The sequence below is a fragment of the Sarcophilus harrisii genome, chromosome 2 (genome assembly GCF_902635505.1).
Source record: "Sarcophilus harrisii chromosome 2, mSarHar1.11, whole genome shotgun sequence".
Lineage (NCBI taxonomy): Eukaryota > Metazoa > Chordata > Mammalia > Dasyuromorphia > Dasyuridae > Sarcophilus > Sarcophilus harrisii.
The window spans coordinates 186,204,886-186,226,630 of NC_045427.1; the positions used below are offsets into that span (position 1 = coordinate 186,204,886).

The window sequence follows — 21,745 nt, forward strand, 5'->3', positions numbered from 1 at the left end:
CCCATTGTCACCATTACTATTCAATATTATATTATAAATGTTGGCTTTGGCAATAAAAGAAGAAAAAGAGATTAAAGAAAATAGAAGAAGTCATGAGGAAACCAAATTATCACTCTTTGCAGATGATATGACAGTATACTTAGAGAACCCTAGAGAATCAACTAAAAAACTACTAGAAACAATTCACAACTTTACCAAAGTTGCAGGATAGAAAACAAATCCACATAAATTATAAGCACTTTTTATATATTACCAACAAAATCCAGCAGCAAGAGATACAAAAAGAAATTCCATTCAAAATAACTGTCAATGGTATAAAATATTTGGGAATCTATCTGTCAACGGAAAGTCAGGAACTTTATGAACACAACTACAAAACACTTTCCACACAAATAAAGTCAGATCTAACCAATTGGAAAAATATCAAGTGCTCATGGATAGGCCAAGCAAATATAATAAAAATGGCAATGCTATCTGAATTTATCTACTTATTTAGTGTCATACCAATTAAATTCTCAAGAAATCATTTTACAGATTTAGAAAAAATAGTAACAAAATACATCTGGAAGAATAGAAGGTGAAGAATTTTCAAGGGTATTTGTTATGATCGTATATTTTAAGATCAGCACGAGACAGGAATTCAGGTTAGGGGAAAATCGTCAGTCTTTATTCTCAGTGAAGAAGGATCGGAGGTGGAAGAGAATCGGCGATAGCAATGTGTGCAGCTGAGTCAAGAAGCTAGCTCGACCAGCAGCCACACAACCAGCAACTCAGTCTCGAACTCAGCCCAATCTCTCCCCACTTGTCTTGCTCCCTCTCTCTCTGCCTCCACCCACCAAAATCGTCATTTCCTATACAACACATCAGGACTTGCAAGGAGAGTGGGCAGGGACCATTCTTAATCCAATCATGTATATTAATAGAGTATAGCCCAATTACTATCTAGCCTCATGTACTTGGGACCTCAGTGCATCAGCTCAAACCTCAGCCCATTACAGAAAACAAAATCTATTTAGACAAACTGTATACTACATCACACTAATTTATAAATAAATTATACGTATATGTATGCATATTTGCACATATATGTATACACATATTATGTATATACACATGCATCAAATAATTTCTTGGGAGGGAGCTACTAGTTTTTGCTGCTTTATGAAATAAGACCTGATTTGAGCCTTGAATCATCTGGGCATTCTAAAAGATAGGTAAGGAAGAAGAGAGTTTCCTGTGCAGGTGATGGACGGTAACAAAATATCATAGTGAGAGAATGGGGTATTTTCTTTGGAGAGCAGCAGAGAAGTTAAGAAAATAATTTCAGAAGATGAGTTGGAATCAGATTGTAAAAAAAATTAAATGCCCATCAGAAGAATTTATTTTATCTCAGTGGCAGTGGAGACTTGCTAAATTTTCTTGAGCTTTAGTGACATGATCAAGAGTGTCATGGTCTAAAGAGTATTTCTACCCTTTAGAAGTATTATGTTGGCAGCTATATGAGGAATGAATGGGAGAGGGGAGAGACTAGAGATACTAAAGGTCAGTAATTTGTTATTGAAGAGTTTTACCTTTCAGTTCTTTACCCTCTGTTGGTTGAGGGTGACAGTCTCCATCACCCCATATGATTATTTATATAGGGAAAGTGAGCTGGTTTTGGAATTAGAGGACTTGGGTTCAAACATCAGTTCTTTTCCTTTTACTACCAAGTGTGACCATGGACAAGTCATGTAACATATCTTGGCTTCAGTTTGTCATCTACAAAATAAGGTGTTAAGTAATATGGACTGCAAAATCCCTTTTGTTTTTTAATCTAAGATCCTATGATTTTCTTTCTTAGATCCCAGAAGTATGCTAGACCTAGCTTGAACTGGCTTGTAAAAAATGATTGTTAAATTTTCAATATGAACATTTTATCTTTCAGAAATTGACAAACACTATATATCAGGACTTGATTGTTTTGTTGTTTATCTAGAATTAATGAAGAGATGGAAAAATATTTATAATGCAAATAAAACTTAAAAGAATGTTGTATATACATTTTTCCTTGGAGAACTGGTTGTTAAACATTTAAGAGAATCTGTCTTCAAAAGAAGTTAAGCAATACAGGAAAGTAGATTACTGGATATAGACATAGGAGAAGACTTGTAAGAGAGATTTTTAGTCCCCACTTTTAAAAATTTTTAAAAATGTATTTTGATTCCTATCTTTTGTGTATTACTTAAATTTCTCTGTATTCTATAACAAATAATTTTTTTTTGGAGGAAAAAAAAAGCAAAGGAAGACAGGGAACAATCAGCAAAACTGATCAAAACTTTGTAAAGATATAACAATATACTCAATGTTCCACATATAAGAACTTCCCACCTCTGCAAACAAGTAAGGGGAGTATCTCAGTAAGGGGAGATAAACTCTTATTTTGTTTGGAACCTTTCTTGTTCTTTGTCATTCTGTAACATTCACTCTCAATTGTTTTATTTGTTTTGCTGTTCTTTTCATTAACACTTGTTGGTGATCCTTGTATATATTGTTTTCTTGCCCTGCTTTACTCATTCTGCATGTAGCATGTATTCATGTATTATAATTTACTTAGTCATTCCCTCTTGGAAAGATATCTACTTTACTTCCAGTTCTTTGCTATCACAAAAAGGGCTATTACAAGTATTTTAGTGTGCATATAGGGACTTCTTATCAATGATCTCCTTAGGATATGTATCTAGTATTGGAAGTTCTATTTCAAAGAACATTTTAGTGACTTAATTTGTATAATTTCAAATTGTCTTCCAAAATAACCATACTGATTCACAGGTTTTTCAACAATGCAGTAGTGTGCTTATTAATCCACAGCTTCCCTATCTTTTCTCATTAATAATTTGCTGGCTAATGAGATAAAAACCTCAGGATTTGGCCTTTGATTTACATTTATCTTATTATTACTGACTTGGTACATTCTTTCATCTGATTATTAATGGTTTACAGTTATTTCGTTGAGAACTGTTCATATACTGTGACTACTTATCTACTGGGGAATGAATTTATGATACATATATGTTCACCACACACACACATATGCATTTGTAGATGTATGAACACACAATATGGTATAAAACCCTTATCTGAGGATTTTTATGTAAAATTTTTTCCTGCGTTGGAATTCCTTCCTTTCTTTTTTTTCTTTGCTGAGGCAATTGGGGTTAAGTGACATGCCCAGGGTCACTCAGCTAGGACGTATTAAGTGTCTGAGGCCAGATTTGAACTCAGGTCCTTCTGTGCTCTACCCACTGCACCACCTAGCTGCCCCTAATTCCTTACTTTCTTAACAAATGAATTAATTTTGTTTTTGTAGAAGCTTTTCAATTTCATGTAATCAAAATTATTCCTTTCCTTTTATAATTTTAAAAATTTCATGTTTGGTTAAAATATATACATCTCTTACCCATAGTTGTGAAAACTATATAATCTACTTCTCTGATTTATTTAATGCTATGATCTTTTAATATTGAGGCTACATATCCATTTATAATTTATTGTGGAATGTGGTATGGAATGTTATCAATAGAGTCCTCTCTCTCCACCCCTACCATGGAACTTAATTATATTTTTGAGTTTATTAAACATTAGGATAGTCAATTTCATTATTTTTGATTTTCCCTTGTTTAGTCTATTCTACTTCTCTACTTCTTTGTTTTTTAACCAATACCAAATGGTTTGATGATTGATGCTTTATAAAGAAATACTATTTATCCCTTCATCTCTACTTTTTTTCATTATTTTCTCCTGATCATCTAGATTTTTGTTCCTCTAAAAGATTTGGTTATTTTTTATTAAGTTCTATAAAGTATGCTTTTGACAGCTCGGTATTGCATTAAAACTATAATGTTCATTAAACACTCCCTCCCCCCCCCTATATATATATATATATATATATATATATATATTTTTTTTTTTTTTTTTTTTGGCATGGCCCAGTCATGAATACTGAATATTCTTCCTGCTATTTATATTATTTATTTATTTAAATAAAATATCTAAGAAAAATATAAGGAAAAAATAATAAGAAATTTATACAAGTATTTTGTGTGCTTTGGTAGATTGATTTTAAAATATTTTATGCATTTTTTAGTTATTTTGAATCACATATCCCTTTATATTATTTTTGTTTCTTGGATTTTGTTATTATCATATAGAAAGGCTGTAGATTTTCAAGGGTTTATTTTGTAGCCTACAGTTTTGCTAAAGCTATTAATTATCTCAATATGTTTGCTGATTCCCTTGGATTTTCTAGATAAATTCTGTCATAATATATCAGTATAGGGCCAGTTTTATTTTATTTTTCTCATTTTATACCATTATTTTTTTCTATTACTCTTGTTAGCATTTCTAGAATTATACAAAATAATACTAGTGAGAATATATGTCTTTGCTTTATTTCTGTATTTATTGGGAAAGCTGCTAGTATATTTCCATTGTATATGATGCTTATGTCTATACTTTGAGTGGAGCTTTCTTTTTTTTTTTTTAATAGTTTAAATGAGTGTTGTGCTTTGTTAAAGGCCTTTTCTGTGTGTATTGAGATAATCATGTAGTTTTGAATGTTTTTGTCTTTAAAATGATTGTCTGTTGATTTGTTTCCTTAATGTTGAACTATCCTTGTATCTCTGGCATAAATCCAACTTAGTCATAATGAATGATTTTTTTGGATGATTTACTAAAGTCTGAGAGAATTTTATTTAATTTTTTGAATTGATATTTACTAATGATATTATATTTTCCTTCTTTGCTTTATCTTTATCTAGCTTATATATTTGCACTATCTTTGTCTAATAAATAGAATCTGGTAGAATGTTTTCTTTCTCAATTTATGGGAATAATTTGTGTAGTATAAGTACTAATTATTCTTTAAATAGAATTCTGTGAATTGATTCATCAGGAACATTTTTCTTTGGTAGTCCCTTACAGTTTTAGTTTCTTTTCTGATAGTTGATTATTTAAGATCTCTATTTGGCCTTCTGTTAGTTTGAGTATTTTACATTTGTTGGATATTCTTCTATTTCTTTTAGGTTCTCAGTTTTGTGCATACAACTATGCATGACAGATTCTGATCATTCTTTTTAAATTTTTTTGCCTAGTTTATTCATTATTTTGTTGATTAGATTTTTTTTGCCCTCTTTTAAGTCATATTGATTAAAGAGTTAGTTATCAATTTTGTTAGTCTTTTCAAAGACCCAGCTTTTAGTTTTGTTTATAGTTCTACAGTCTTTCAGCTTCCAGTTTATTTCTCCTCGAATTTGCAATTTCCTTTAGTGTTTATTTTGTATATATGAATTTTGGTTGGCTTTTGAATTTTAAAAAATAAATATTCAGTTCATCAGTCTTTATCTTTTGTATTTTCCCCCTCAGTATATCTGATTTCAACTCCTACTTTTTGGATTCACATGATGCATGGTAAATCTTGTTCTGCACTCATTTTTATTCTAAATATGTTTTGTTTTGTAGATTTGTTTCTTGTAAGCAAGAGATGGTGGGGTTTTATTTCCTTATTCTGTCAGTTTTTTGGGTCTCATTGATTATTTAATTCTTTTAAGTTATGAGTCAAGTTTATATTTTTCTTCTTTTCACTCTAATATTGCTATTCTCCTTTCTTCAATTTAGAATTTATTTTCATTCCTCTTTTTCTTTAAAGATTATTGTTTCTTCAGTTATTTTTGCTTATTTAATTTTAAGCCGAGTGAATTTTTTTTTTTCTGGTTCTTTCACCTTGAACCTGAGCTCAAGGCTTCTATATCCCAATCTCAAATCCCTTTCCATTTGTCACCCCTTTTCCTAGTTTTGGAGTTTTATTAACATATTTGCTTCATTTTCTTTTTCTATTTTATCTAGTCATATGATCTCTCCACTCTTTTTTCTCTCAAACTATTAATTAAAATTCTGCTTTTTCTCTTTCCCTTCAACTTCATTTTTTTTTTCATTTTCACCACCTTTTTCTGAAAATGATCTTATTCTCTTTCTTTTCTGTTTATTCTGAATTTTCGATCTTTTCATGGTCCTTATTAAGGTGTCTGTTTTTTCTTTAGTATTTATGTTCTTCATGAAATTAAAGATGCCAAGGTACATATTTTGGGTTCCCTCTAAACAATTTTTATGTTATTGCTTTATAGATTTTTCTATTTTCTGCCTTTTTTCCTATTGTGCCTTACTTTTGCAAGTATCAATACTTGTAGATGAGAAGTATTATCCTACTAGAGAAATTTTCCTGTGTCTCTAATATTTCTTCCATTTCTATCCCTTCTTCTTCTCCATGACCATTTTCTTTCTTTCTTTCTTTTTATTTTTTATTTTGTCATGAAATATCCATTGTGGATGGATGCACTCTCATATTTCTGAATGCTATTTCCCCTTGGGATGTCTGATTCTCCTTAGGTGGATGGTGTCCATAGAAGCATAATACTCTCTGAAATAGGGGTTACTTTGAGCACCAACTCCCTGAAGATTATATCTACTCTACCACACCTATATTTTATTATTAGACTCTCTATTCCTATCATGGGAATGCTTATCAGTGGGATTCCCTTCCTGTACTGAATTGAGATTTCCCCTATTCTTTTTTTCTTTTTCAACCCCTCTCTTTTTACCACTTCACTTATTCTTCTGAGGTGCCTCTTTTTTTTTTTTTTTTTTTTTTTTTTTTTGGAGAAACTACAGGAGTAATTTTTTCTTGCCTTATTATCATTAAATTGATAAGGGTTTAGGTAATAATATGCATTGTTTTCTACCTCTTTTTTTTTTAATCTTTTTATGCTTCCATTCTTCAGTTTTATTCCCACTAAAATAATTGTTCACCAGTTTTGCTATTATCATTTCTATGTCAGTTTGTTTTTTATCTTTATCTCTTAACATATATTTTTATTGGAATCTCTTAAAGGGGTAGTTATGTGGTACAACAGATAGAATGCTGGGCCAGTAATCAAGAAGACCTGAGTTTAAATTTGGCCTCAAATACTTACTAGCTATGTGTCCCTGGGCATGTCACTTAAACTGTTTGTTTGAGTTTCCTCATCTATAAAATAATGACACTTATTTCTCAGTTTTTTGGGAAGATCTAATGAGATAATCATTCGAAAGCAACTTAGTACAGTGTCTGATACATAGTAAGTTCTATTTATCATCATCATCATAAATAACATCAATTCTTCCTCTATTATTTTGTTGCTGTGTTTTTTTTTTTTTTTTAATCTCACAAGGATCTTTCTCATTCTGATTGGTAAGGTATTTATAGGTAGGGTATTTTCCTTGGTATGTATTTGCCTTACTTGGGTTTCTACTGTCTCAGATTTTTGCAAAGTGAATAATCTTCTCCTCTTTCTCTATCTGCCTGTCTGTCTCTCTCTGCTTCTCTTTTTATTGAACATTTATCATTTTGAAAATTGATAATTAGGCTCAGATTTGTAGGATATGTCAAGTTGAGTTACATTTTGAGATCCTTTGCTCTTCTAAATATAATATTCTACTTTTTTCTCTGGTTTCTAGTCATAGAATTGTCTTAACAATCTAGTGCTGTTTGCACTCCCTAGCATGCAGAAACTTACTGACCATGCTGTGGGGGAAAAACAATCACGTTTAAAACAAAAACCGGGGAATTGTTAAGGACCATGTCTGGGTGAAAGGGCAGGTCAATTCTCTGAGAGCCTCCACAGCTGTGCATTGTGAAGTTGAGGAAGTTGGGGGTAGCCTTTACTGACCGAGGTGTTGCTTGTGAACTGGAAATGAAATAAATTGGAGACAGAGGGAAGAGGAGAGAGGTCAGACAATGCAATAGCCTCTCAGTGGGGAAGTCAGAGAACAATTCCCTGTTTTTTGTTTTAAGCATGATTGTTTTTCCCCCACAGCATGGTCAGTAAGTATGTGCATGCTAGAGAGTGCAAATGGAACTATAGCAGGTCTTGAATCTTGTGAAATGTCATGGAGGCAAACTTTCAAATGGAGAAGAGGATTATAGTCAGAACAAACATCTAAGTCTCTCATCAGTCTCCTGGCACAGCCCTTTGATATGTTGGCCCATTTAATTACCCCGACTCTTATCAGGTCTCTTCTCTCTTTCCTTCCCCGTAGGTTACTGAAGGAACTCTGGGTGGATACTACTCATGAACAGCTCTCACTGGTTCTTATCCCTCTTTGGGCACCATGCATTCTTCTCTAGTTTTCTTTATTAGTTAGTTCTTTTGCCACAGTGGCTGTTCCAGCATGCTGCTTTCTTCCCTCCTATCTTTCTCTCCCCAAGCAGAACTTAAAAAGTCCATTTTCCTGTATGTGCTGTCCTCTGGAATAGGTAAGTAGTTGTATTCTGTTGCTTGTTGACACAGAATGGTGATGGGAGAGTATAAGTAAGGCTGAGACTATAATGGCAACAAAGAACTTGCTAAATGAATCCTCAAGCACAAGCACACTTTACAGTTGTGTGAAAGTGTATCAGGGAACTTATGGGGGAGAGGGTGCTTTATGAATCATTGGGGATTAGCCTTCTCTGCTGATAATATATCAGTTTATTACCTTGTTAGGGTTCTTGGAACCTCAGCCTGTGGGGACAGTTTAGTGAATATCACTAAAGAGAAAACTGACCCTCGGAAATATAATTTCAGTTGACTTTTTTTTTTTTATCATCAGTATTAGAATAGATGATTATGTAGGAGGATGTCCTTAGCTGTAGATTCTCTTCTGGGTGACAGATTCCTTATTCTTTTATGATTGCCTTGGGTCATTTTCTCTTTAGCTTCTAGTGTTTCTTATTAGTGTTCTAATAAGTATCTTTTATTAGAAACATTTCTGTCCTTATTCATGTACTCAGAGGAATGAGAAAATTTCCCCCTATGGTTGAATATCCTACATAACAACAAAACAACATTTTGTTGTTGTTGTACAGTGTGATCAAGACCTCTGGTTTTTAATCAGTGGAAAGAACTCCTTAATGGGGAAGAACTCTCCACAGATGTAGGTTATCAATACATCTAAGACTTATACTCTTAGCTGCTTAAGAAAGTCAGAAGTTAATTGAATTGATCAAGGTCATATAGGCTAGTATATATGAGAGCCAAGACAGGAACCAAAGCTTTGCAGAATCCCAGGCAAAGTGCTCTATCCATTATATCATGTTCATTATTCAAATAGATCTGCTATCTCAAGGATTAGGAAGTGATGTTCAACAATGCTGATCATGATATTCCTTATTCTGCATTACTTTGATATTCATAACTTCATTTTGGGTTCAGCTTCATATTTTTACTGCTTCTTCCAAATATATCCACAAATAGGCAAGCTTTATCATTTGTCCCTCCATATACAGGTTGTGATCTGGATGACATCTATTCTTCATCTATTAATCCTGTTCTATGTGGATAATCAGGTTAAACTCTTTGGAGTTGTTATAGATCTCTGGAAACCCAGGAATTAAAAAGGAATACATGTTCTCAATAGCATTAAATGTTAAATTCCAGGAAAGGTAACATTTTAAACTCAGTAGCTTAATTCCTATTCCAGATGATGTGTTGGGGTTTATCACCAAATAATGAGATTGATGTTTAGGCACCAAATGTTGAGGTTTGGGCATGTGAAGAATTCATAATGGCCATTCTCTTTGGCAAAAAATATGTTTTAATTTAGGAGAAGAGGTTACAGACAAAATGAAGAAAGAGGTACATTAGATACCAGGTATGGTAAATATGAAATAGAAATGAGAGAACAATTAGCAATGGAAGAGACAAATTCCCTAGTTGAACACAATTAACCAAGAGAATATCCATGAGGTTGGAGTATGCTCTTAGCTGGCAGGCTAAATCTGTAGAGGAGTTTAGCACTCTAAAACAGTTAGTTTAGTTATAAGGAGAAAAATACCACGAGAAAAGACATCATGTGACATGGGGGAAAAGTGAAGAGAAAGATGCTATGAGGGAATATGCTGTGATGGCTTTAACCCTAAAAGGGATTCAGCAAAAATGGCATGGGCCATAGACAGTTTTTTAGGGGAAATCTAACTTCAGGATTTTGACATAACTCGGATTTCTGACTGGGCATAGAAAGATGGGATTACCATCTTTCAATACAGAGAGTGGGACTATAAAGTTAAACTGATCTCCATCAGTCCCCTTCCCTGCTTGTTTTAGGAAGTAATTTTATCAGTACTTCAGACACTGTCTGCCAGCCCCACCTAGTAATCCAGGCGGAGCATGGATGAAGTTTGAGGACTGAGAATAGAATCCTGACTTCATTTTGCTAACTAGCAATCTGAATTTTGAAAAGCTTTGATATCTGGGCTTCAGTTTCCTTGTCTGAAAAATGAGCAGATTGGAACAGTTCTTTAAGATACCTTTCTGGGATACCTTTCTGCTTTAAATTTATGATACTACAATTTCCTCAGGCATATAAAATTTTTCTCTTTTTCTTGTGGAATTACTTTAGCTATTGAATTTTTGTAGATGTCATGAACTTTTGAGAAAAATGAACAATTGAAATATTCCTTGATTATGTGATTTCCTATCCTTTCAGATTAGACCAGTTGTGCACAGCGACTTGATTGTGCCTTCTAGGTGGCAAACATTCCATCCAAAGCCACGTCATATAAAGTAAGTATATGATTCTTTGTGATTGTGAGAAGTTGTAGTTCTCATTCGGTAAAACCTGACATATTTTTTCCTCATTTTTCTCAATAGACAAGGCTTCTTAAACTTTTTTCACTCATGATCTCGTTTTTGTCCCAGAAATTTTTAATGTGTCTCTGGGTATTTAGGTATGTAAAATAAGTATACAAACCAAACATTTACTGATAATAAATCATAATTTTGCAACCCCCATATTCAGTTATGAGATCCCACATGTAGTCATGAACCACAGTTGAAGCAGCTTTTTTCTATAATACCATCATAATAGTATATCCTTCCAATACAACATAAACCAGTGCCTAGCTAATTATAGATAATAAATGTTTGTTAAATAGTATTTGTATAGAGAAGAAAAGATGAGGATAACAGCAAATAGAACTGTGTTTCCAGTAGGTATTTAATAAATATTTGGGGGCTTTGTTGGTTCCTTTGAAATTCACATCTATTGGCTGCATATATTGATGTCCAAAAGAAAGTTTATAATGCTGGAGAAATTGAGGCAAGATAGAGATTAGAGAGTATTTAATAATTTATTAAATGGGACAGATTTACTGGTACCATATGGATCCATGGTTTGGTCCCAGGGTTGAATGAGACTATAGTCTCCAAGAATCCAGCAAACAATATGATTTCTCAATGACTTTTAGGCTTAGACTAGGGGCCTAGATTGAAGCAGGGGCGGAGTCAGGGTGCTGAGAGCAGGAACAGGACTCTGACAATGTGGTTATCACAGGGTAAGGGGAGGGATAGGAGATGGGATGACCTAATGGGGGTAGGAACCCTGGAGATGGGGAGAGGCATCTTGATAAGACAGTATATGACATTCCGGCAGCTTGGGATGGGGAGAAGCATTCTGATATTCTAAAACATAAGATCTTTTATCCTTATTAAATATTCTAATAAAGAGGGAGAGGAGGTTTTGCAGGACTGAGCTTTGAGTGATTATTATAAACTGAAGCAGAGAAACTGAGTCAGGACTGGGTCAGGATAATTAGGGAGACCGAGTCAGGACAATAAAAGAGAACTGTGGCATAACAGGTTTAAAATGTATATTTATTAATGTATACTTATGTGTAATTATTATATTATACATTAACTAATAAATTATTAATTAATATATTATAATCAATATATATTTCAGTATCAAGAAATGTCTTATTATGAATGATGGTTTTTTTTTTTGACAATATTGCCTCATTAAGGCAATAATATATGGTAGAAGGAATGGTGGTAGGAGCCTGAGTTTAAATTCTATATCTGTTACTTTATGTAGCATGTACTTTTGAGCTTGTCTTATTCCTACTAGTGAATCAGGTCCTTACAGCATGACCGCTATAACTCCTTTAAGGTTCTAGGGTAACCCTAAGGAATTCAAGATTATTTTTTTCTAGAAATATAACTCCCAAACTCCCAGCAGTGTATTTCTTACCATGATCATTAGTTGATATTAATTAGCTAGACAGATTTTTTTTTAGGATAGAATAATAATTGAGGTGTAAGAGTAATTGATACAAACATTTAAATATGTCTATGACAACTTTTCCCATAAGTACATAGAGTCCAAGGAAAGTGGTTTTCAGACTTGAATTGTGCATGTGGCAAAGGAGTAACTTAACAGTTTGTGGGAATCCCTCTGCTGTAGTCGTCAAAATGTTTACCTTAGGTATATGGTAGTGTTTTTTTTTTTTCCTGGGCTCTTTGTGGAATAAGGTTAGATTCTTGGTTCTCAGAACAAATTCACAGGAGTTCAAATACCATCTCTCTTCAGATATCTCCCAGTTTGTTTTATCCAACATTGTTATTTTTTCCTTAGTTTGAGCCCTATATCAACAAATGCCAACCCTATATCAGCAAATGCCAATTGAAAATATCCATCTGGATATTTCATAGGCCTCTAAAACTAAGTGGATCCCAAACAGAACTCATTATCTTTCCCCTAAATCTACAATTCTTATGAACTTTTCTTTTCCTGTCAAGGACAACACCATCTTTCTGGACATTTCAGGCCTTTGCATCATTCTTTGCTTGAATTAAGGTGGTATAGCCTTGTGAGTAGAAAGACTAAGACAGATATGAGAAGTAATTATAGAAAATGCATTCTTTTCTTGAAATACCAAGTTCAAAGTTTAGTGAAATCAGATTTTTGAAAAGATTTATATAAGACTGAAAATATTGATCTGTTCTGTGAACCAATCAATTGTATAGCAGAAAGATTTTATTGTCAAATATCACTAGTTAGTTATGCTAAATAAAAGAAATGTTTCCTTAATGTGTAAAAGATATGATATAGAACCCTTGAATGTGCAAAAACACCGTCATTCTAAAACAAATTGAAACTAGTCTAACTATTGTTAAGTGCTTATTATGTGCAAAGCACTCTGGTATGTTCTGGTGGTTCTAAAATAACAGCCAACAAACTCAAAATATAGTCCTTACCCTCAAGAGATTAATATCCTGCTGGAGAATACAGAAAATTTTCTTAATGAACTAAAAAAAGATCCTTTTCTTATTGAGAATAAACACTGAAACTTTTGAGACAAACTGTGGGGTTTTGTTCACAAGTTAACATGTTTATGATGCCTCATTTTTATGCATAAAATTTGAAGACATTGATAATTTAAAAATATCGCATGATTGGGGTTCTTTCCCTCATAACATATTCCCAACATATAAATTATGAACTGTTATATTGTGTGGGCCTTGCTTTATAAAAGTGCCCTGAAAATTCCACTAGATGGACCCAAATAGCCATAAAAATACAATTTCTTTCATTTTCAAGAGTTAACATCTTAAGTATACCACCCCAAACTGGTTACAATAAACTAAGACATTAAGAGGGATGCAGAATTATTGTTTCTACTTTATACACAGAAAACTTCACTAACAGAAATGGGTTGACTTAGGTCATGTGTTAAGGCAGGAGTATAGGCAAAAGTGGAACCTAATGGTGAGGTAATTGTCAAAATGACAACACTGGCTTGTTTTGGGTTGTAAATTGTCATAATTTAGCTTGTCTGAACTATGTCTACAAGACTGAAAAAAATGATTTGCATGCCCTCAGGCAATTAATTCATTTACCCTCTAGACCCCATTTTTTCCCCACCTGTCAAATGGGTAATTCCTATCCAAAGTTGTTAAAAAAGATAAAATAATAGTTTAAAAAAAATTTTTTTTTCTTATAAGATATCTCAATCAGTGGTGACACTGGTGTGGGTAAATTCCCTAGGTAGAAATTCTTCTGCTGATGCTGATCAACATCTCTTTTTTAACTTATAGTCTTAGAGAGCTATTTAAGGAAATGTACATCAAATTAATTTTGGTTAGCTGTTTTAAAGGTGGAATTTGAACACAGGTCTTTTAAATTCTAAGACTAGCTGTCTACACTGACTATACGACACTGGCTGTAGCATGATGCTATAAAAGGAATACAAAGTGAAGTGGAGAGAGAGCTAGTCTGAGTCAGAAAGACCTGTGTTCAGGTCTTGCTTATAATACATACTAATTATGTAACCTTACACAATTTTTCTCAATCCCTTAGTTTCCTAGAAAGCTATTGATGAAAATTTGTTAAAAAAGGTACAGACCTTTGTTAGTAGAAAAAGTTCTTCCTTAGGAGTTTTATACACTGCTGAAATCATAGGTGTGTTTTAAAAAATAAAGATACATAACATGATTATATATTTTGGGATATAAACTATTTTGGCTATTTAAATCTCCAGAAGTAGTCACTTGTCCTTTCCTTTAGACTGCATATGTCACAGTAGGTAGTTTGGCCTGGGCTTTTTCACTTTCTCATCAGTCATTTTCTTAAACAAATAGTTATTGAGGGACGACTATGCATCAGACACTATGCCAAGTTCTGGGGATACAAAGTAAAGCAAAAAACAATTCCTATTCTCAAGGAAGCTTATAATCTAATGGAGGAGACAGCATGAAAACAACTCTGAATACACAAGATTTACACAGGATAAATTGGAATAATCAATAGAGGGAAGGCAACTGAAGTTGTCTATATTAGGGATGGAAAAAGATATCTAAAGTTCTGCTTGCTGCCAGAATTTCTTTTTAAAAAATGTTTTTATTTTCAAAATATATGCATAGTTAGTTTTCGACATTCATCCTTGCAAAACCTTGCGTTTCAATTTTTTTCTCCTTCCCTTCCCCCCATGATCTCTCCTAGATGGCATGTGATAATCCAATATATGTTAAAGATATGCAATTTTCTCTATATATTTCCACAATTATCATGCTGCACAAGAAAAATTATATAACAAAGGAAAAAATTAAGAAAACAAAATGCAAGGAAATAATATCAAAAAAAAAAAAAAAAAAAAAAAAAAGAAAATATGTTGTGATCCACACTCAATCCCCATAGTCTTCTCTTCAGGTGCAGATGGCTCTCTCCATCACAAGACCATTGGAATTCTGCCAGAATTTCTTAAAATAGATACTGGTTCAAATTATAAAAGGACCTTGATAAACATTTAAAACATGATTTTTCATCCATCCATTCATTCATTCACTCATTCATTCTCATTTTAAAAATGAATAATGATCAAGACCAAAATGAAATGTCAGCTTAAATTGCTTCCAGCTTTGATCTACATTACTTGAAAATCACAGCTCAGAGGAAGCTTTCCCTCAACCTATATTTTTATTTTAATATAACTAGCATTTTAATATAATACATTTATAACAACTTTCATTTTGATTAACATTTAAATATAAAATTTTCTTTAAACATTCTAGCTTTTGTTTATGTAATTAGTTTTATCCTCAAAATATTTTGGTTAAATAAAGAATGTAAATATTGGATATTTGCCATTTTATAGATGTGAAATAGGGACCAGAATGTCAATTTTGTGACTGATTTTTCATGACCCTCTTTGGGGTTTTCTTGGCAAAGTTACTGAAGAGGTTTACCATTTTCTTTCCAGTTCATTTTACAGGTCTGGAAGTTGAGGCAAATAGGGTTAAGTGACATAGTAAGTGTTTAGTCCAGGGGTCCTCAAACTACAGCCTGCAGGCCAGATGCAGCAGCTGAGGATGATTATCCCCCTCACCCAAGGCTATGAAGTTTCTTTATTTAAGGCCCACAAAACAAAGGTTTTGTTTTTACTATAGTCGGGCCCTCCAAAAGTCTGAGGGACAGTGAACTGGGCTCCTATTTTAAAAGTTTGAGGACCCCTGGTAGGCCATATTTGAATTCAGGAAGATAAGTCTTTCTGACTACTGCCCAAGCACTGTATCTACTTTGCCACCCAGGTGCTGACAGAACCAAAATCTCCTGAATCTCTAACAGATACTTTTTTTATTTTTAAAGCATAGCTTGGTATTTAATAACTAAAGCCATTATTTCTTGGTGGCACTGAACCCTCATACAAGCTAGTTCTTGAAAGTTGAGTAAACTCAAAGAGAGACAGTGATGGATCATTCAAGGTAAGTAGTCATAACCAAATTCTCTTCTCCACTTTCCTGCGCCACTTTAGTCAAGAGCCAGGTCCTGGTGAGGGGTGTGAATGGATAGATATAGAGCAACCATGCTGATTTAACATCTTTAATTTGTAATCTGCCTCTTCTGTTTTGATAGCAACAGAACACTGACTTCTCTCACCTTCTGTTTTTCAATCAATAGTCATCTGTGACACAGAACAGCTAGAAGTGGCTGCCCTATTTCCATATGTGCTTGCTCATTTTGGGTCTCATATACCATTTTCCCCCCACCAAATTTGTTGGATAAGAAGTCTTCTGTTAGGATAAGAAACTTGAGGTAGTCCTAACCCTGTAAATCATTCAGAATCATCTTTTTGACATTGCACTAGGGCAAAATACAGTTTCCATAAAGTGAATTGACTTGTTCTTTCTGTAGCATTTGACAGTGTTGACTTTCTTTTCTTTCTTGGATATTCTCTCTTACTGTTTCTCTTCTCCATGGCATTGTGCTTGCTCTCTTTATTTTCCTGTTTCACTGACAGTGCCTCCTCCATTTTTTTTCAATTAAAATTTATTTTTTCCTATATTTTAGATATAGCAGTATATTATGGTTTTGCCCATGGTTCTTTTTTGTCTCTTCATTTGTCGTCTTTTACTTTCACTTATTTACTCCTGTAGCTTTGATACATTGATTATTACATCTTAGGATGATAGGATTTAGAAATGGAATAGGCCAACTAGTCCAACTTCATTTATTTTACAGGTGAGCAAACTGAGCCTCAGGTGAGATGACTAATTCCAACCCAAGTTATCACATTTAGTAAATGCCAAAGCTGAGATTCAAGGCCAGAACCTCTGACTTCAAAACCAATGCTTTTTTCTATACTATGCTACTTTCTGAAATCACCAGGTCTGTATTTTTAACTGCTAATTCTTTCCATTAGGTGACTCACTAGCACGTCAAGGTCATAATACTCAAAACTGAACTCATTACCTTTCTCCCTAAAGTCTGACCCTCCCCCTAATTTCTTTCTATTGATGGTACCACTATCCATCTTTATAGTCTTCCAGGCTCACAAGCCTCAGAGTCATTTCTCAGTTCTCACATCTAATCAATTGAAATGTCTTACTGATTCTGCCTAGGCAGTGTGTTTCAAATCCATTTTCTCTTTCCCACTCCTGATATATTTACCCTAGTTGAGACCCTCATTACTTTTTGCTTAGATTCTTAATCGCTTCTTAATTGGTCTTCTTGCTTCTAGGACAATCCCATTCCAATCCATCTTTCAAATTACTGCATGAGTAAACTTCCTAACAGTGCTCTCATTTTGTAATACGACTATGCAAAAAACTTAATGGTACCACAATGGGAATAAGATAAGATGCATAGTCACAATCCTAGCATTCAAAGCTTTCCACATTCTGTTCTCTAGCCTGGTTTACACATTTACCTTTTTCTCTTGAACTAGATGTTTCAAAGGCATCTCAAATTCAACATATCCCAAAGCAAAATTAATTATTTTTTCCCCCCAAATTTTTTTCTTTGTCTGAACTTCCCTATTTCTGTTTAGGGTACCATCATTCTCTTAGTCTATCTAGGATTTCAAGTTAAGTGTCATCTTGTCTTTCTCATTCACATTTGGCCCATATATCCAATCTACTGCCATATCTTGTCATTTCTACCTTCACATCATCTATGATATATGCATTCTTTCAACTTATATAGCTGCTGTTTTGGCTTAGGTCCTCATCTCTTGTTTGAACTATTACAATAGCATCCTAATTGGTCTCTGTATAAACTCTTTCCCCTCTCAGATTCATTCTTTATTCAGCTATCAAAATATTTTCTTTAAGTGTAGGTTTGCCCATGTCCCTCCCCATCTCCTTTCACTCAGTACATTTCTAGTCCTTTTTCTTACTTTTTGGATCAAATAGAAAGTGCCCTATTTGTCTTTTAAAAATCTGTATAATCTAGTACCTTCTTATTTTCGTGCTTTTCTTATTCTTATTCCTTATTTCTTATTCTACATGAGCTCTGTGAATGTTAAATATAGATTAATTGTTGTTTCTTATACATGATACTCAATATACTCAATACTCTAACCTCTTGTACTGGCTGTCCCCTAGTCCTAATGCAGTTGGCTATTTGATTTTTGTCTCTTTAAGTCTCAGCTCAAATTCCATTATCTGCAGGAATATGTGTTTTCATTTATAAATTCTATCTGTAATAGCAAAAGAAAGGCTAAAATACCAGAAAACAATTTGGAATTATGCCGACTAAACATATTCATATCTTTTGACCCAAAGATGTCATTACTGAAAAAGATCATCCAAAGGAGGTCATCAATAAAAAGAAAGTCACCATAAATGCTAAAATACTTGGTGAATCACTTTTTGTGTTAGCAAAGAATATAAAAATAGATGCCCATCAAGTCAGAAATAAATTGCAATATATGAATGTTATGGAAGCTTTCTGTATGGTAAGACTTGACACATGATGAACACAAAGATGCATGAAAAGACTTGAATAGATACAAAAGAAAGTAACCAGAGTCAGAAAAACAATGTACACAATGTCTATAACAATGTAAATGGAAAGAGAATCAATCACAAAACAATTGAAACTGAATGCTGGAAAATTGTAAAGTAGAAGATTGACTTCCAACAAGAGACATGAAAAGATTATTCTGCTGCTTTGCAGGGATTGGAGTCCATGAATATGGAACATTACATGAAACATCATTTTTTTTTCACTATATTGATCCACTTTACTGAATTTTTTTCCTGCTTCCTTTTTTTTCCCTTTAAAAAACAAATTTATTTATTATGAGATGATTCTCAGGGGAGCAGTTAAGGGACAGAAAAATTAGGGAAAATCTAGATTACAAAAGAACAAAAGATGTCAATAATATTTATTTTAAAATATTTTAAAAAGAAACAGGAACTGATGTCCTTTTGCTCATATATTAATTTTTATTGTCTCCACTTAGATGTAAAAACGTTTTTTTGGGTGAGCTTATACATATACATTAATTTTTTTTTTTACATATTTTCTTATGAATCACATTGGGAGAGAAAAATCAGAACAAAAGGGGAAAAGCATGAGAGGAAAAAAAAGTGGAAGAAAAAGAAAAACAAAAGTGAACATAGCATGTGTTGATTTATATTCAATTCTCTTTCTGGATGTGGGTGGTGTTTTTCTATTCGAAGTTTATTAGAATTACCTTGGATGATTGAATTGCTGAGAAGAACCAAGTCTTGTCCCAGTTGATCATCGCCCAGCTGTTGCTGGGTACAATGTTTTCCTGGTTTTGCTTGTTTTGCTCAGCATCATGTAAATTTTTCCATTTTTAAAAAATCAGTCAGTTCATCATTTTTTAATAGAACAATAATATTCTATTACTTTCATATACTATAACTTATCCAATCATTTCCTAATTGATGGGTATCTATTCATTCTTTGCTACCACAAAAAGAGCTTCTACAAACATTTTGCACATGTGGATTGGATATAAATCTGAGACACAGGGTTCAACTTTTGCAGTTAAGTTATTTGATATAGATATGGTTTTGACCAGGCTATTTTGGTTTCCTCCCCTTTAAAGTGAAGGGGTAAGACACTAAGATTCCTTCTATCTCTGGTGATTCTAGGGTGGAGAGTGGGGATAAGTAAGGAATAAGTAATTTGATTTAGTGGCAATAACTGTTTAAATGAAAGTTTTGGTATTTTTTTTTATTTCAAATCTGAATTTACCATAGTTATGCTATAGTTAGGATGGATGTTGGAGTTAGAATGAATTGCGTATTGAACTTAGCATAAGGAATACTTGGCCTCAAATTCTACTGAAGATATTTACTAACTGTGTGTGACCCTGGGAAGGTCACTAAACCTCTCAATAACTGACATGACTTTCTATGTCTTACCTATTAAGTCATAGATAGATTGGAATCTGTCATTGGAATCTATGTTGAAAGGAATTCCCACAAGAGATGTTTCCTGTTGTGACAAATTATAGACTCTTCTTATATATTAATATTGGACAGAGAAAAGAATTAATTTGTGATTGCCAGAAGCTATATTTTCAGGATCCCAAGTTAGAAAGTTTAGATTCAAATAAAGGATGAGTAGGTGCAAAAATGATAAATGGATATTAGAAAGCCCTGAGAAGCCAAATTATTGAAGCCAAATTTATGAACTCAGTAGGCATTTAAGAATTATGCAAATCTCCTTTTATGTCATTTGTTGGAAGAGGCAGAGTAGTACTTTGGACAGTATACTGAACCTAGAGGTCAGAAGATCTAGTTTGGAATCCTGGATTTGCCATTGACTATCTGTGTAATTCTTGAACAAATTACTTCATTTCCTTCGTACCTCAATTTCTTCAATAAAATGAAGGTATTGGATTACATGACCTCTAACATCTCTTCTTGCTTTAAATCTAGGATCTCTTAATGATACTGTGAGAAGGCAGAAATGGCATGTCTTTTTCAGGTGGTGTTGAGTACTGGGACATGATATAGCAGGTAGAGAGAACAGTGTTATTACTTCGAATTTGTACAAAAGTAAAACCTATCAATTCAAGTACCCAAGAAAAGGAAGGAATAATTAAACAGACCTGGAATAAGTAAATAGACCTATCAAGGTCAAGCAGAAACTGCTTTCAAAAATGTCAGGGAAGCCAATCAATTCCATTATTATTTTTTTAAGAATGGCACATTATTTCCTTAGGGAGTATGAGGGTATCTTGGTACCATAGTGATGTTAAGGAACTGCTTTTTCAAGGACTGAATTTTTCTTGCGCTCTTCAAATAGACAAAATTTACTTCTGACTTATTCATCATGCCAGATGAAAATGTCTTTGTGTGTATAGACATTTTATATTTTATGGAAAATTAGGTTAAAAGTTTAGATTTAAAAATCATAGTATTGAAAAAATCTCTTTGAGAGGTTCCATGGCAGAATATTACCAATTGGTACAACACAATAACTTCATATAGTTCTATAATTGGAGTATTTAATTTTTTCTTCTCAGAGCCACAATTTTCTCCTTTTCTTTAAAGTATGCCCTCTTGATACATGTGAATATTTTTGTCTTTTGACAGTGTTTTCACAAATGGGAATCTATTCATTCCACCTGCAAAATTAGTTATACCCAGATTCACTCTATATGATTGGGATAATGTCCTGGCCATGATTGGAGAAAAAGTTCAACCCACCTCAGGGGGTGTGCAAAGGTAAGGAAAGTACTAATCCTACAGGGCAACTCAAAGGTCAGAGGAATTGTCTTCATGTTCCAAGAAAGACTCTCTTACATAGATTAAAATATTTTCACCACCTAATTTTGGAGATTGGTCAATTAGTCAATAAACATTTATTGTCTACTATATTCCAGCATTGCCCTAAGTGCTGGGGTTACAAAGAAAGGTAAAAGACAATCCCTACTCTCAAGGAACTCATAGTCTAAAGAGAGAGAGATAACACACAAATAAACTATAATACAGGATAAATTGGGGTTTATCTCAAAGTGAGGACATTAGAACTAAAGAAAGGCATTTGGAAAAGCTTCCTATATAAAGTGAGATTTTTATTTGGAACTTTTTCAAAGTTCTTTCTTGTTATGTAGAATAAATACAAATATATTCTTGACTACTTCTCTATATAT

General features: G+C 33.3%; 1 protein-coding gene across 4 annotated transcripts in view; it reads left to right on the top strand.

Moving 5' to 3' along the window:
• DCDC2C (doublecortin domain containing 2C) overlaps positions 1-21,745 on the top strand; it is a 186,417-nt gene that overhangs the window by 28,759 nt on the left and 135,913 nt on the right. For 3 of the 4 annotated variants that reach the window (XM_031951183.1, XM_031951181.1, XM_003757892.2), the window contains 2 exons: positions 10,537-10,613; positions 21,186-21,317. In XM_031951183.1, coding sequence (XP_031807043.1) covers positions 10,537-10,613; positions 21,186-21,317 — 209 coding nt within the window. The remainder of the gene's footprint in view (positions 1-10,536; positions 10,614-21,185; positions 21,318-21,745) is intronic. The other variant, XM_031951182.1, reaches the window with a different exon arrangement.